At 43.8% G+C, this 17,818-nt stretch overlaps 1 protein-coding gene across 3 annotated transcripts in view; it reads left to right on the top strand.

Moving 5' to 3' along the window:
- ryr2a (ryanodine receptor 2a (cardiac)) overlaps window positions 1-17,818 on the top strand; it is a 710,821-nt gene that overhangs the window by 372,305 nt on the left and 320,698 nt on the right. For 2 of the 3 annotated variants that reach the window (XM_070545356.1, XM_070545355.1), the window contains exons 88-89: window positions 8,833-8,906; window positions 15,485-15,502. In XM_070545356.1, the coding sequence (XP_070401457.1) occupies window positions 8,833-8,906; window positions 15,485-15,502 (92 nt within the window). The remainder of the gene's footprint in view (window positions 1-8,832; window positions 8,907-15,484; window positions 15,503-17,818) is intronic. The other variant, XM_070545357.1, reaches the window with a different exon arrangement.

The following is a 17,818-nucleotide window of genomic DNA, read 5'->3' as shown; positions in this document are numbered from 1 at the left end:
ACTGTATTTTCATAACACTTTCTTTTCTCTTGTAACACTCAAACCGTATTCTCTTTTGAACATTCTATTATCAAAAACAAAACTTAACATTTCAAAATACAACTTTTTCCATTCCAAACAATTAACTTCACAAATTAAGTCTCATTGGTTTAATCACTTCCCTACCAGACCGGGTTCTAACCACGCCTGGTGTATGGGCTGCGCTTGGCTCAGAAACAGTCTCTGTAGGAGTGGACTGGATCTGTTTTGCTTCGTTTTGAGTCTCTGTTTGTGGGATCGGCACAAGATGACTGCGGTTCCTTCTGATTGTCCCTTGGGGTCCACTGATGATGTACGATCGTGGAGTTGGGTGGACTGATGTCACTGTGCCCTGTGCTTTTGCATCCTTGATCCAGACTGGTTCCCCTGGCAACAACTTAACCAGTTCTCCTGTTCTGTGTCTTTTGTTGAACCATTCGGTTTGTCTCAGCCTTTTCTCTCTCTCAGAACGACAAAGCTGCTGAAAATCCAGCAGACATGGCTCTAAGGTTTCAGGAAGCATTGGTATAGTAGTGCGAAGCCTGCGCCCCATGAGAAGTTGAGCCGGGCGGTAGCCATTCGCCAGTGCTGTTGTTCTGTACGCCAGCAATGCCTTGTAGGGATCACTGACCTTCTTGAGGAGATTTTTGATTGTCTGGATGCCTCTCTCCACTTCGCCATTGCTCTCCGGGTACCTGGGACTACTTGTTACATGCTCAAAACAGTAGTCCTTTGCAAAGTCTCTCATTTCTTGACATGCAAATTGTGGGCCATTATCGGTAATCAATACTTCAGGTATTCCATGGCGTGCAAATATTGACTTTAAATGCACAATCACATTGGCTGAACGAGTTGGGCTGAGTTGAGCAATCTCGACATATCTCGAGAAATAATCTACCAACAGATAGTTTTTGTCTTTTAGCGTGAACAAATCAGCTCCTAAATTCTGCCATGGCCTCTCAGGTAAACGTGTGGGCATAAGAGGTTCCCTCACATTAACTCTCTCCTGTATGCACAGCCTGCACTTAAGGACAAGTTCACTGATCTGATTACTTAAGCCTGGCCACCACACTGCTTGTCGGGCACGTTCTCGACACTTAACTACTCCTTGGTGACCCTCGTGTATTTTGTCCAAAACTGCATTTCGCATGTTTGCAGGAATGACCAACCTTGTGCCTCGCAGTAGTAGTCCATTGTGTACACTCAAAACTGCTCTTTCTGACCAGTAGTGTTTTACTACTCCCTGCAGCTGGTTCCTGTCAGGCCAGCCCTCTGCACAGAACTTCATGACTTGCGAACAGACACTGTCCGACTGTAGCTGCTCACGGAGATCTGCAAGGTATTTGCTGCTAGTAGGAAGGCCCTCCAGCACTGCATCAACGTAAATATCAGTGTCCTCCATAAGATCATTGTCTTTGGGTGTCACGCTGCCTGCCAGCGGTAACCGTGACAGCGTGTCGGCTGTAGTGATGCTTTTGCCTGGAATGTGCCTTATAGTGTAAGAATACCTCATTAGGCGCATACGGAATCTCTGTATCCGTGGTGGAAGCAAATCCAAGGCTTGCCCTCCAAGTAGGCTCACGAGTGGCTTATGGTCGGTCTCAAGCTCAAAGTGTAGCCCTAGAATAAAGTCACTGAATCTTTCACAGGCCCAGGTGAGCGCCAGCGCTTCTTTTTCCAGCTGCGCATAGCGCTGCTCTGTAGGTGTCAATGATCGTGAGTAGGGGTGCTCCGATTGATCGGCAACAGATAATTATCGGCCGATTTTCCTGCAAAAGTGTGTGATCTGTGATCGCCGATCACCTTTCATTTCCGATCTGGCACTGGCGCTTCCCGGCCGGTAGTTCACCCTTCCGCTTCTCCCCGCTTAGTGCGCATGCGCGTGGCGGCAAACCCGCAAAGACAAACATATCTGCCGTGTGGAACTTCTTTATGGTGTGCGAGAGTGATATTAAGTTTGCGTCTTGCAACACTTGCAACGAAAACATACCCCGCGGAGGAAGCACTTCAAAAAAATTCAACACAACGAACTTGATCCGACATTTAAAGACTAAACACTTGGCGGAGCATGGTGAGTTTTTGAGGCTCACCGCAGACAGTGAAAAGAAGCCTGCTAATGCACTCACAGTCAGACGGCAGCTAATACAGCCGACGCTTGGAAACACTCGCCCATATGAGCGTGACAGTCAAAAGGCTAAGCAAATTACCCGTAAAATCATCGAGTTTATTGGACTAGACGACCAGCCTTTTTCAGTTGTGGAAGACGCCGGATTCCGCCGACTACTAACCCACTTGGAACCTCGCTACATGCTACGGGGACGTAAATATTTCGCCGACGTAGCCCTTTCAGAGCTCCACCAGAGAGTGTATTCTTTCATCGAGGGACTCCTTAAAGAAAGCGTCTCATCCTCTGTGAGTTTCACAAGTGACATTTGGAGCTCAGATGTCAGTCCTGTGTCAATGCTGAGCTTAACAGCTCACTGGATGTATCTGAATGTATCCTTGGTTACTTAATTTGATTTAGGCGGAGATGTGAGATATTGACTTTTTTTGCACTATTTGTAGCCTAAAGAGAGCCTTAATGTTTTCAATTTCTTATAAATTGTTACTGATATTACATAATTTGAAGTGAAGTAAAACCATGTTTTTTCTGAATTAATATGTAACACATGCATTAGAACTCACCATAGCTAAATGAACAATTTACAGGCAATCTATGTAATTGGTATAGGTAATCGGCTGATCGGCCATGATCGGCCTCTTGGCTGATCGGTATCGGTGATCGGCAGATTAAAACCTGATCGGAGCATCCCTAATCGTGAGGCATACGCGACTGGTGACCATACGTTATTGTCTTTCTGTAGCAAAACTGCCCCCAACCCATATGAAGAGGCGTCCGCTGAGATCTTTTGGGGTTTGTTTGGGTCGTAAAGCTGTAGTACTGGAGCAGATGACAGTTCTTCTTTTAAACTGCTAAATGCGTTTTGTTGCTCGTGCCCCCAGTACCACATGTTTTAGTTGAAAGCAAGTCTCTCAGTGGTTTGTCTTTTTCGGAGAGGTTTGGGATGAATTTCCCCAGCTGATTCACCATTCCTAAGAAGCTCCTTAGCTCACTCTCGGTGCTTGGCTCTTTCATATTCTGCACCGCACTAGTTTTGTCAGGGTCAGGACTCATGCCCTCAGATGACACAATGAATCCTAAGAATTTCACTGCTCTTTTGCCGAACTCACATTTTGACATGTTCAGGGTGACGCCCGCCTTCTCTGCACGGTCGAGGACAGCGCGGAGTCTCACGTCGTGCTCCTCTCTCGTGGATCCCCAGACCAGGATGTCGTCCATGTGGCACACGACCCCCGCGAGGCCGGCTGTCACCTCCGTCACCATCATGTTTTGGAAATGCTCCGGTGCACTGGAAATACCAAATGGCAAATGATTGAAATGGTATCTACCAAATGGCGTAATAAATATGGTGAGGAGAGCAGATTCTTTGGACAGCGGTATTTGCCAAAAGCCCATGTTAGCATCGAGCTTGGAGAAATACTGCGCACCTGTGAGCATGTCTAGTGTTTGCTCTACAGAGGGGAGGATATATCTTTCACGACACACCGACTCATTTAATGGTGTCATGTCCACACAGATGCGGACGTTCTCTTTGTCCTTTTTGGGGGCTACGACCATGCCGCAACACCAGTCTGTGGGCTCTTCCACACGACTGTTCCATCCTCTCCAGCTCTGTTTTGACCTTGCCCAGTAGTGGCAGTGGAACACGCCTGGGCACCTTCAGTGAATAAGGTTTAGCGTCAGGCTTCAGCTTAATGGCGTATGGTTTTTGAACAAGCCCGAGCCCATCACATAGTTTCGGGTACGCTTTCCTCACTGACTCAAGGTCAACATTGTCCATTCGGGCAATTAGTTTCAGTCTCACCGAAGCTGTCCTGCTTAAGAGAGCTACACGCAGGTTTCTGACTACATAGATTGTCTCTGTAGTGCTCCTGTCACTGTAGGAAATGTCCTCCCTTGTGGACCCAATTACGGTCAATGCTGCACCTCCTGGTCCATACAGTGGCTTTTCGGCTTTTTCTAGACCTACAAACTCTCCCGTAGTGTCCACGTTTCCCACAGTTGTGGCATTCCGCATTTTTAGCTGGGCACTGTGCTGTTTGGTGCATCTGTGCTTTTCCACATCTAGAGCATGTTTTATTCTCTCGTTTTGTTATTTGTGGTTTTTGTGGCTTGAACTGCTTTTGGTCTCTGCTTCTGAATTTATTTGGCTGTGATTTTTTGACATGCACGGCATCCACGGCTGTTTTGCCCGTGCTGCTTTCCCGTCTTAAGTCAGTTTGTTGTCTTTTTATTTCCTCAGATTGTCTCGCCATTGTGATAGCTTTGGTTAGGGTCAAATCTTTATCGAGCTGCATTCTCTCTGACAGTGATGAATCTTTGAGACCCACAACGAGCCTATCCCTCAAAAGTTCATCGTGAAGTCCTCCATATTCACAGTTTTCAGCCAGAGCATATAGAGCTGTTATGAAGGAGTCAACTGTTTCTGCTGGTTGTTGTACTCGCTTATTAAACTTTGCTCTCTCATAGATCAGATTCTTTCTGGGGACAAAATGTCTATCAAATGCGTTTCTGACCGCATTGTACTGCTGGCGCTGCTCATCAGTTAGGTCAAGTCCCCTTAGCACGTCGTCAGCCTCGTCTCCCATGCAGTAAACTAATGTGTTCACTTGGTTAGCATCTGTTGAACTGTCCAGATTACTTGCCATTCTGAAACGCTCGAAACGTCTGATCCACTTCTCCCACTCCTGGGGCTTTGCGAAGTCGAACGGTTCCGGTGGCTTGATGGTGAAAGTAGCCGCTGGCGGAGCTGCCATAGCCGGGCATGTTGCCGCCGGTACAGCTGCTGCTTGCTCCGTCATGTTTGTCGTTGGCCGTTCGCCCAAATCGACTTTTTCTTCGTTTCCTCAGTTCACCGCTTAGAGCGAGTGCACTTCTGACACCATGTTGTGTTGGGCTCTTGAATAAACTCCGCTCAGGCGATAACGTGGAGCAACAACCACCTTTTATTTTAGCCTCTCAAGCTGTTCACCTGCCACACATTTTCTCTAGCTTGTGAGTACTGCCCCCTAGTGGCGCATGAATGTATATCAATATAGATTACACCACACTCCACACTTTAGCCAACAATCTCACGCATTTTTTTTCTTTCATCAACCGAACTTTCTCACACACTCAAGAGCTTGTGGCTCACATGCACAGGGTCGCAACTGGCCCACCGTAATCAACTTAAACCACACTGCCAGTGGTTAAAGAAACAGAGGCAAATTAATGAACTAACTTGATGAATTAATTAATTAACTTACTCTCCTCCGCGTTGTAAATTCGTCCTGAGTTCCGAGTGCGAGAGCCTGTTGATGAAAGTCTGTCTGCAGAGCTATTTAGCCGGCCAATGGGACAATTCACAGCCCCCCAGACTTTTGATGAAGAAGTGGCGCCACACGGCTCCCTGGAGACAATCTTCCATCGCTAGGCTCTGTGCTCCCCGTACGGGCCACCAAAATGATAGGTAATTTTTCATTTATCCCATATTAAAGGATGACACAGAGAGAGAGAGAGAGATTATTTGTAATGTCCGTGAATCGCCATGCGAGAGCTGGGCGCAGAAACCCAGCCCCTAGTCTGCTCCAGCCTCAGCCTTCAGCCCCCACTCTGCCTACCCGCATCTCCACCAAAATGTTGGGTGATATTTAATCTCCATAACCCTGGAACCTGAAATAAACACTCATGAGAACAAGGAAGACGTCCAAATTTTTATTTGAGACTCGCCGAACGGCATTGAATTCACAGATAAAAAAGATGTGGGTTCAACTTTCATTTATTTTTCAAGCAAGGGAATGGAATGAACAGAGCATGCAGGACAACTGACCCATCTTAAACCTTTGTTGGCTGTGCTGAAGAGAAAGGTACAGAACCAAATTATTTAATTAATTAGCTGTGCGTTCTCCTGTCCTTTGTCCTCCGGGCCACACACACACACACACACACACACACAAGGGACTGTTATTTTCGTTAAGGAGTGTGCACGTACAGCATGCGCGCCTCGTGCACAAGCCTACTATTGAAGCTGCCGTTACGCTTTTGGCCTGAGGGGGCGATCGCGAGCATAAAAATTCAAAACTCCGTAAAGTCCCTTTAACCTTTTGATGCATGAATTATGAAATCTTCAACCATGATTATTTAACAATGTCTTTTATTTATCTTCAGGTGTGGATGAAACAAATTTCAATAACTATTTTTTTGTAACATTTAATAATTTGCACATAATTTTTTACTTGTCCACCACAGTGTGTATTCTGAACCTGAAATATGTTGGCTGGACTTACTGAAGTCCACATGGAGAGGCTCAAATGCAATAAAGTCTTCAACAGGTGTGCTTAATAGCAAAGACAAATAAGTAAATTACAATTTTGAGAACCTGTCCACTGTAATGACTATTTTGCATCAAGGAGTTAATTTCTCATTTTTATTTTCTAGTTTAAGTTACCTTTGAGGCCTCGACTGATAAGACCTTATTAGCTCCGAGCACAGCAGCTGTTGTTTGGGTTTTTTGAGCTTGGCTGTGCTCTCTCTCTCTGTTTCACGTCTTCAACCCTTTTTTCTCTCCACCCCTCTGTGCTGTAAGCATAATACATTTGTGACACGTCAGCGGTTATCAAAAACATGTTTTCCATCAATCCTCTGATAATTTTCAGATCATTTCCTTAATTGACATTTCCATCAATGTACAATATTTACTCAAAAGGTATTTTGTGAGTTCTTATTTCCCCATGTAGATACCACACTGTCTCTTCTTCGGCATGACGTCAGATTTTGGCTCACAACTCCAACTGTGTGTCTAAACACAGCGGGACTCACTTATCAGCCAACCAGTTTAGAAGTCTGATTTGCCATATCCTTCTTTCTACATGAATGAGCAAGTCCACACACTCTCTCATCCATTTCAACAACAATTAAAGCAGACAACATCTAAGACAAACAAACAACAACACAGATAACTAGAGCATGTATCTAATTCTTTGGCAAAACGCTTAAAACCAAGCCAACTACAGGCAGCATGCAACGAACCATCACCACTTTACAGCATTCAGAGAATCTGTCAAAAACTGTCCTATTCACGGTAGACGAAACCAATTTAGATCCTCATACTTACCACACCGGTCTACTTATTTCTCACACCAGAATTGCATTTCTAATTTCGGCTAAAATGCAGAAAACCAAGCCAATACGGCTTTCCGGGAATCTGTTTACCAGTCCTTTCATGGTGAACCAAACCAGTATATTTTTCACTCAGTTTTCTGTATCAAAACTAGAGTAGCATTTCTATCTTCGACTAAAACGCCCAAAACCCAGCCAATACAGCTTTCACGGTGGATTGAACCAATTTATTTCTGGTCACCGAGGATTTTCTCTCGGTACCACAAAGACAAAACAAACAACAAACTCTTCTCACCAAATCTCTTCGCTCAGGTCTTGGGTTCATGGATCCGCATTTCTCCTAGCGAATTTCTCCTAGCGACGTCAAGACCCTCACACCGACCTCCCAGCGAAAGCTCAGCGCTGGAGGAAATTCAGGTTGTCGACAGTTCTCCGGCGTCGGCTCTTGGCGCTGTGAGGTGACGGGACCCCGGCTCTTGAAGGACCAAATTATGTTAGGGATTTTATCAATATGTTTATCAATAACCCATTTCCTGTAGTCGAAGAGAAAAGGAGACAATGAGACAACAAGTCAACCAGTTATAACTGTGGCAATTGCACAAGGCAAAATGCCTCGAACATCTGATCACAGAGTTTATTTAAACAGAAAGATAAGAATGGGAGTGAGGTCATTGTGTGTGAGAGAGAGTCAGTGTGTGTATGTGTGTATGGGAAGACCAGTGCGTGGGTGTGTCTGAGTGTGAGAATGCTTCAGGACATTTGTTAACAGGATTAAAGCAATGAAATATAAAATTTCCATAACATTCTCAGTCATCCTGGACATGATCATCCTGAGAGTTTTAGCTGGAAACAGCTGGACGTGTCTGGATATGTTGGAGACATTTAGCCTCTCATCCCAGAGGCTTCTTCCAGACTTTGGTTGTGGTCAGAAACAAACACACTGGTTGTGCTGCAAGTCTTTTTCTTTTTTCTCCAAAACATGTTTGTGTCTAAATGAAGGTGATGTTGTTGTTCATAGAGTTAAAATTCATGTTGAAGTTAAGATTATTTCATCAAGTAGGACCTGTGGTTAGCTAGCTCGTGTAAAGCATGTCATGTCTTGAAAGAATCGGAATCGGGGATCGATAGGAACCGGAATCGAAACGAGGAATAGGAATCAGAATCGGAATCGTTCAAAATCAAATGATGCCCAACCCTAGTGGTCGGGCAGAAAACCAGTCAGTATCTGGTGTGGCCACCATTTGCCTCACGCAGCGCAACACATGTCCGTCGCATAGAGTTGTAGAGTCGTGGCCTGTTGAATGTTGGTCCACTCCTTTTCGTAACAACACATTCTTCTGTTTCCTGGACACTAAACCAACAACAGCCTTCCCTGTTGTGAGTCAAGATGAGTGAGCCCATGAATGTCGAATGACAGTGTGACATAGATCTGTCAGGCTTTTCTGAACCAAGCATTTTCCCAGCTTTCTTCTGTCAGAAACTAATGCAGGAGATGTGGAAGAATACGTTCTGCTCTTGAAGCTGTTACTCTACTCCTATAGATGCCTCACACAGGCATCAGGGAGTGGCTCATGGCTCTGTTCTGTTTGCTCTAGTGTTCTGGATCTGAATGCATTTGAGCGGCAAAACAAAGCAGAGGGACTGGGGATGGTCACAGAAGAAGGATCAGGTAAGTCAAACCTGTTCAGTGTGTTTTAAAGACTATAGAACTACAAGAATAGTGCAGGTCATTTTTTAGCAAGTAGCTTTATCTTGAATTTCAATACTTTATGATGTCTCTCTTTTTCAGGTACAGTTTAATTTCATAAAAGGTCTTTTAAATAACTACAAGATCTATTTAGGAGTCCTAGCCTCAGTTACCTCCGATACTAATCACGTTGCAGAAACGTAATCCTGTTAGAATTGTTCCAGAAAAAAAAAAAGTTTTTGTTGCCACTTCTTCCCATTTTCCCCCCAAAAATGTGTTTTTCCTCTTGTCAAATCATCGTTGTTTGCTCCTTTTTTTGGTTTGTTTAGTTTATCGCAACATCATTCTTTTGGATGTTTGGTGGAGTTTAGATGAGTGGGTAACAGGGTGTACTGGTTCTAAAACTGGGTCCAGGATGGTGCTTTGATGAAAGAGTGATTGTGTTTTACTTGTGATGTCTCATCTGTGTAGATAAAACGTATTCTAGACTGACCGTTTATCAAATTCTGATTAGTTAGTCAAAAACTCTCATCAGTCCTATGAATAGATTTAAAGGGGCCATATCATGGAAAATCCACTTTTTGGAGCTTTTTATCATATGATATTTTTATTTTCTCATGAAAGATACCCCCAAACCTGTTTTTGGTTGCATTCATGCATTTTCCTGTTTCAGCTGTAATTTTTCAGTATTTTTTTAAAACCCCGGAGAAGCCACGATTGTGTGTGATTAGGCCTCGCTTCTCCCCTAGAAGCTGGTCTCTGATCTGGGTCCCACCCCCATGGAAGTAGGTCACGGCCACCCCGCATAGAGAGGTTCATTTCATGCTGCAGTTGAGAATGTGAGCTTTACGTCACAGACTGCTTTAAACCTCCACCAATACCAGAGTGGATCTTCTGACCAATTCTTTCTGGGTTGGGGACAAAACACTGACATAAAATTCATGCATCTGTCTACAAAGACGCACACCATAACATTGTTAGTTTTTTAGTTATTTTCCTACACAGTTTAGTAAAAATATTTATTTACCTTACATGTTTCAGCTCTAGCCATCCTCAGAGATCGCCCGTGATGGTGGTGTCACTTGTTTTTATCCGCGGGCAGCAGAGGACGGTGTCGCCCTCTGCGGACAAAAACAGTGTGAACGCACAAATGACCAAATGCAAAGATCTTTAGAGACACAAAATATTTAGAAGAAAACAATCAATGAACTAAAATATAAAGAAAGGAAATCTGCATCAGCTGGCTAAGTGAATTACTGCTGACACCTGGAGTTGAAGCGACATGGCAAAACAACAATGAACTTGCCTGAGATGCAGTTGTAGGCACGTTTTGTCGGGCCGGGCGAAGCTTTAGTGAAACAGACAATTTCAGTTGTGGGTAGAAATTCAGGCTGACCATATATTGCGCCTGCTTTTGCTCTCAAAGGTTTAAAAAGGCATGATCTGGCTCCTTCATTGGAATCCATTACTGTAATCAGTAGAATGCAATTTTTTACATGTTGTAATAGGTGCAGAAATGGTGATTTTCACTACCTCTTTATACTTACAGAATTGTTTTCTGTAATCGTGTGTCAGTATGTTTGCATGTAGAATTTTACCTGATCAACAGTTTTACTTCAAAAAGTTAAAAACAAAATCTTCTCCATGTATTTGCACATAGGTTACAGTCAGGGTCCGAAATTAAATTTTTTACTCACCGGCCAAGTTGGCTGGTAGATGATGAAAATCTACCGGCCAATAGGGCTGGGCGATATGGCAAAAATAGAATATCACGATTTTTTCGATATTTTATCACGATTTCGATTTTATCACAATTTTTTATCCACAAATAGCATAACTTCAATTGCGTATTAAAGAAGAGAAACATTGAATAAATAAACATTTATTCATATTAGGGATAATCAGCACAGTGCTAACACACTTATATTTTAAACTCACACCAGAGATGATAAAAGCCCTGAGAGAAACAATTACAAAAATCTGTTTTTCTCGTTTTTCAAGTAACTTAACATGAATTAAAATCGTGAACATATTTAAAGTGCAAACATGTCAATTGCAAACGTATTGTGCAAACATGAACTTGTTCAAAATACTATGTAGCTCCCAGTTGCTCATGTAGTGGATAGTTAAGCTCAAATACGGCTCTGATGTGCGGCTGGACCAGAGATTGCTTGTGGTAGCAAATAACTGCGCATTCTGAATATTTTCTTCAACTCTCACTTTGCATTCAGCGTACATGCGTGGAATGGCGGTGTTCGAAAAATACTTGCGGCTGGAAAACCCGTTGCGCGGATCCAATGTTTTTATCATTTTCTTAAATCCCATTCCTTCTACTGTTCGCACGGGACACAAATCTTTAACCAAGTGGTACGTCACTGCATCTGTCACACTGTTCCATCGTCTGCTGTCTCTGTCGTAGGGAGTGAGTTTTGTGAGTGTTTGTTAGTGTTTGCTGCCTGGAAGAAGCACTAGCCGCTGCAGCCGCAGGCTTTTTAGCTTTAGCTGCCTGCTGGATCTCATTGTATTGTTTGGGATGGCTTCTTTTCAAGTGATTAAACAAGTTTGTGGTGTTGCCATCACTTGCCTTGACGCTCTCCTTGCAAATGACGTTTCGCTAGCCTGGCAAGCCAGACTAAATAAATGTATTATGTAGTCTGGCAACGCTCCATTGACGGCTCTCGGTTGTGGGGCGGGTTCTACCGTTGTCTTTCAAATGATCTCCGCATGCTACTGGACAATGAATGTGACATACTCTTGTTTCACTCTCTGTTGCATCATCCCACTCACCAGGCATATAGAGTGCCCTGATTGGCCCACAAAGCGGATAAAGCTCTGTGATTTGTTCACTAAGCAGATGGAGCACTATGATTGGCCCACCATTATGGACCAATCACAGCTCTTTTTGTGTTTGAAACCCCTCTAGAGAGCTGTGATTGGCTAGCCAGAGTCCTGGTAGGAGCTGCGGAGGTTCCAATGGAGCATGCCTAGACCAAACTTTGCAAAGCAAGAATTTGGTCTAGTTCACTAGGCTAACGTTTCGCTGCTCTTTGTCATCTGGTGAAAAACCAAACCAGTTCCATATAACGGACGAGGCGTTCCTCTTCGGAACGAAAACCTTGTTCTGTTTCGTTCCCTCCTGACTGCCAGTGGCAGTAGAGTGGATGTGTCTCCTCGCGCTCTGCGCAGGTCGAGTACTAATGTAAACAAAGTCACGCACGTGACACGTAGCGCACCTGGTCGCGAGTCTATAAATTACGCGCCGATAGCTACGTTCGGGTCTCCCGGGATCTTCTCGCCCGAGGAGTTCCGAGTGACCCCTGTGACTGGCAGTCATCCAGGAACTCACAGAACCATAGTTACACCGTAACTTCTGTTGTCGCTCTCAGCCGCGGCCGAAGCCATGTTTGTGTAGTGAAATAGAGTGATGTAACGATCTAGAGTTGTATTTTAATATACTGTAAGTAGATCACTTGTTATAATCAGAAGAATAGGTTGTTTTTATCATCAGGGAGTTCATTTAACACTCTGTATTGACCTTGAGACAAGAAAAAAGAGAGTTGGGAGCATTTAAGAATTTTATTATAAATTCTACAATCTATCAGGACTAACTCTGTGTTGTTTGGAAATGGATGTGATGTTCGATGTGTGTGTGTGTGTGTGTGTGTGTGTGTGTGTGGTTTGTTCAGAGTCCTTAGGCTGACGTCATTGAATCTGGTAGTCTTTGATTGTTATGACTAGATATCACGAGGCTTATAAAGTGATGACATGAGCTGCTATTTTGCCGTGTACGTATCCAGTGGGGGCCTCCCAGGTAGATCAGGAAATGCCAGGTCTGAAGACCTCGGATGTGCGCTGGAGCTGGTCGAAGCAGCGATCACAGCACGTCAAAGCCCGTCTGAAGGGTCGACCCCGGTACCATCGGCAGCGTCAGCTAGTGGTGCTCTTATTTTGAAAGGATGTCGTCTGGTTGTTAAACGACGAAAATCTCCAACTTCACAGTTCTTAGTTTAAAGAAGAAAACACATCTGGCCAGGCTGTGCTTCTCTTTGGGATGACGGTGAATAGAACTGAAGTCAAAATGGAACTGAGCTTAAAATGGCGTTGCCTTGTTTTATATCTCTGAATTGTTGATAAGTTTTAGTAAAGCGGATTGGACACTTTAAGTCAACAAGCCAGATTCTCTTGCGGCAGCCGAAGGCTCTGATTGGTTGGAACAATGTGTCATGCGTTTCTATGGAGATGAGGGTCAGTCTGTCTGTGCAGTAGTCCTGTTTTCATTAAACACATAAATCATGACATCTTTATTCCACAGATCATTCACTTGATTATTATTGATCAACATCTGTTTCGACTAGCTTTAATCACAAATTAAGTACTTTGATTATTGAAAAGCGTTCTTCTTCTCCTTCTGGCTCTTCTCCTGGAATGTAAACAGTCTGAGGAACACCCGACCTTGGCGTTTTCTACACGGGTGTTACTGTGTACAGGGGCAGCTGTGTGGAGCCGAAAATTATGAACTTCATAACGTTACATATGTTCACACACAGGTGAAAACAAGCAGGGCAATAATATATTACCGTGACTCACTCTGATTGGTTAAGGGTCAAACAAAGGTGTGTCATTCGCCTGAGGTAAGTTCCCTTTTCATTCAGAGGCAGAAATTCAACTGCAGAGCTGTGAATCGTGATAAAAAGGTCTCTCAAAAATGACAGACCGTCAGATGTGTAGATCGTAAAACGGTCTAAAATCGTCATATCGCCCAGGCCTACCGGCCAAAATTCTAAATGATTTAGATCTAGCTAAAGCATGTTATTCTATATTATGTTGATTCCAGAGTGACAACATAATTAAAACATCAATTAATAAGAAAAACAACTCTTTTGTCATTTTTACTATTTATTTATTTATTTTTAGAGATGTTTTTATGAACTCTTTCATTGAAATCTAGTCAGACTCCTTGTTTTCTCTGTCCATGAAGTCTGGCCTCCTGCTTCTGACACCGTCTTTGTGCCAAAGCATTACAGCCGCATTTGGGTCATAGTCCTTGATCTCTGGAGAACACAGCTGCAGCATGAGAACATCTGAAAGTGTGTCAGGGCTAGGGTTGTCACGGTAACCGGTGTAGCGGTAACCCCCGGTAAAAAAAGTTGACAATAATAATAACCGTCTTGTGTAAAAAAAAATTATCTCGGCGTATTACCGTGGCTGCGGTGTAGGCGCGATGACCCTTACCAGCCACCGTATCATCTGCTGGAAGTTGCCAGCGGCACATGCGCACTTTGTTGTTTACGACCAAAACTTTCTTTAAGTTAAAGCTGAAATAATGGCAGGAGGAGACGGCAGCACTCGGGACATTTATTATCCCTCAAAGAAGACAAAGTCGGAAGTACGGGCATTTTTGGATATTTGAAGAATGCCGAGGGCCAGTTGTCTGTGAAAGCCAGCAACGCTACGTGGCCATCATAATGTAGCCATTGTCTCACGACTCCGCCATCTCCGGTTCGCCACTTTTCACAAAATCTTCTGGTTGCCATTGGTCCTGGTGGTTTTTCTTCCAGTTCGCCGAGTTTTCTTTTGGAAGGCTGGCTGACTCCAGTTAAAAACCGCCACATTTCACCGCTAGTTTTAACACGAAGCTAACTGCTAACTTGATAGACTGATTGAATGGGATAGGTGGAAATGACGTTGGATGCGGCGTTCACGTTTCGCGTACGTTTGTGTACGTTGCGTGCAGGCGGGAGGAGCATCAGAAATCCGTGGAAGATGACTGATAAACATAACTAATTTGGTGCAAACATTTACTCGCCATGTGGCAGATAGAGCTCAAAAATTTACTCGCCAAATGGAGCAATTTGCTCGCATTTGGCGAGTGGCGAGTGTTAATTTCGGACCCTGGTTACAGTGATTACATCTATCATTCTACGCAGCTGATAGTTTCATGTCACTTGCTTATTGTATCAGAAATCTTCATTCTAGTTGGATTTGACCCCTGGCTTTGTTGCCGATGATACATTTAGCTGCTGCTGGTAATTCTGTAAATAACTATGTAATAAAAAACTGATGACAGTGTAAAGATTTACAAACAAACTGTTTTCAATAAATAAAAGTTGTAGATACTTAAAGATACAGTCACCACAACAATATAGGTACATAACTGTATTATAAATGTTGTTATTACCGCAGTGCAAACTACTGCACAGTCCCTATGAGGGCCATTGGGTGCCTGTTCATAAAAACTGCTGGACAACTTTGAAATTGGCGTTACTGCATCTATTACAACTCATGTCTTTTATAATCATTAACTGCATTACTGAATATTGACCAATAATGATGAGATTATAAATAATGAAAAAAATTCTGGTAATATTTTTATTTTTCATTTATTTCATGTTATTCAGCTTTAAACATTTTCTGTTGACCATATAAATACACTCCGATTTTCAAAGATTTCCCTTACATGTAATCTTTGTTTCTTTCCCTGTGTCTTACTTTTTCTCTCTCCCTACCCTCTCTGTTCTCCTTTTCTCATTTTGTCGACTGTACTCTCCTCCCTTCCTCAGTCATGACTCATGAGCGTGGTAATTATACCTTCTGCCATTTTTCTTGGTGTTGGTTTCTCTCTCTCTCTCTCTCTCTCTCTCTCTCTCTCTCTCTCATCCCTCATCCTTCTCTCTCTTGCTCATCCCCCCTCTCTCTCTCTCTCTCTCTCTCTATTCCCTTCTCTCTCTCTCATCCCTTCTCTCTCTCCCCCTCTCTCGTCCCTTCTCTCTCTCTCTTTCATCCCTTCTCTCTCTCTCTCTCTCTCTCTCTCTCTCATCCCTTCTCTCTCTCCCCCTCTCTCATCCCTTTTCTCTCTCCCCCCTCTCTCATCCCTTCTCTCTCTCTCATCCCTCTTCATCCCTCTTCGTCCCCCCCTTCTCTCTCACCCCTTCTCTCTCGCCCCCTCTCTCATCCCTTATCTCTCATCCCCTCTCTCTCTCATCCCCTCTCTCTCTCATCCCTCTTCGTCCCTCTCTCTCTCATCCCTTCTCTCTCTCTCATCCCCTCTCTCTCTCATCCCCTCTCTCTCTCATCCCTCTTCATCCCTCTTCGTCCCTCTCTCTCTCATCCCTTCTCTCTCTCTCATCCCCTCTCTCTCTCATCCCTTCTCTCTCTCTCATCCCTTCTCTCTCTCCCCCTCTCTCATCACTTCTCTCGCTCTCCCCCTCTCTCATCCCTTCTCTCTCTCATCCCTCTTTGCCCCCCCTCTCTCATCCCTTATCTCTCATCCCTTCTCTCTCTCTCCCCCTCGCTCATCCCTTCTCTCCCTCTCCCATCCCTCTTCATCTCTCTCTCTCTCTCTCTCTCTCTCTCTCTCTCTCTCTCTCTCTCTCTCTCTCTCTCTCTCTCTCTCTCTCTCTCTCTCTCTCTCTCTCTCTCTCTCTCTCTCTCTCTCTCTCTCTCTCTCTCTCTCTCTCTCTCTCTTCTCTTTGGTGGTTGTTGAGTGAGTTCTGTCCAGGTCCTGAGTGTAGACGTCTGAACTGTGTTCCTTACCTGTTCTGTGCTTGCAGTAACAATTCTGCTTGGCTATCCTGTAAAGTTTTATTTAGGGATGCACCGATGGATCTGCATTTGATCCCAATCGGCCGATAGCCCCCCTATTGGTTTTGATCAGAGTTTTCAAAATAGATCAAAGCAGACCGATCAGGTAGGGTTGTCACGGTAACCGGTGTAGCGGTAAACCCCGGTTAAAAAGTTGACAATAATGACCATCTTGTTTTTAAAAAAACTATATTATCTTGGTGGGTTACCGTGGCTGCGGTGTAGGCGCGGTGACCCTTACCAGCCACCGTATCATCTGCTGAAGTTGCCGGCGGCACATGCGCACTTTGTTGTTTACAACCAAAACTTTCTTGAAGCTAAAGCTGAAATAATGGCCAAAGGAGGAGACGGCAGCGCTCAGGACGTTTATTAGCCCTCAAAGAAGACAAAGTGGGAAGTACGGGCGTCTTTAGAATATCTGAAGAATGCCGAGGGACAGCTGATAGAAGACGGCTATCCTGTTTGCAGCACGTGCAGAAAAAGTGTCTGTGAAAGGCAGCAACGCTTCAAATCTCATGACACATCTGCGTGACCATCACCCCCAACTCTACAGTCAACGCAAGGCAAGCTAACGTTAGCATTTTAGCTAAAATGCGTGATCCGAGGATTTGGGTTGAGGGAGAAAGCAACGAGTGGCTATATAAAGCAGCCGCAGCGCCGCAACCTGCATATAAACCGTGTCGCGGACACCGCCATGTTGAAATGACGCTATGCATTATGGGGCTCCCAGGGGCAGGTAAGAGTTGGTCTCTCTCCGAGAATAATTATGAATTTAACAATGATTACTGCCTGATGACATTTTCCCACATCTGCAAAGCTCACTGGAAGGACACAAACCGAGGACGATATTTTCCTGATATAGGGTTTATTACTCAAGTAAGGGTAAAAAAGTATCTGATTAGAAGGCTACTTAAGTACTGAGTATCATCTGATCTAATATTTTAAAATGATGACATCAAACAGACATAAAATAAGAAGTTATGGGCAAATATTGGTATTTTAAAGACTAAAGGGGAAAATGTAAACAAATAAACAACATAATTACAAAATAACACATTTTAGGCAAAATTTAGACACAAACTGAGGACAATATTTTCCTGATATACAGGGTTTATGTAGTTGTGTGAAAATGTAGCACATTTAAAAAAAATACCGCGATAATACCGAAAACCGTGGTAATTTTGGTCACAATAAACGTGAGGTAAAATTTTCACACCGTGACAACCCTAATACAGACCATTTTAGATTAGGTTACATTTCCTTTATTCCCAGATTATGTAGTTTGTACCACTCATTATAATGTTGTAGAAAAT

The sequence above is a fragment of the Nothobranchius furzeri genome, chromosome 16 (assembly GCF_043380555.1).
Source record: "Nothobranchius furzeri strain GRZ-AD chromosome 16, NfurGRZ-RIMD1, whole genome shotgun sequence".
In the NCBI taxonomy this organism is placed as follows: domain Eukaryota; kingdom Metazoa; phylum Chordata; class Actinopteri; order Cyprinodontiformes; family Nothobranchiidae; genus Nothobranchius; species Nothobranchius furzeri.
The sequence above is the reverse complement of the archived record's forward strand: the minus strand, read 5'-3'. Positions and strand labels throughout refer to the sequence as shown.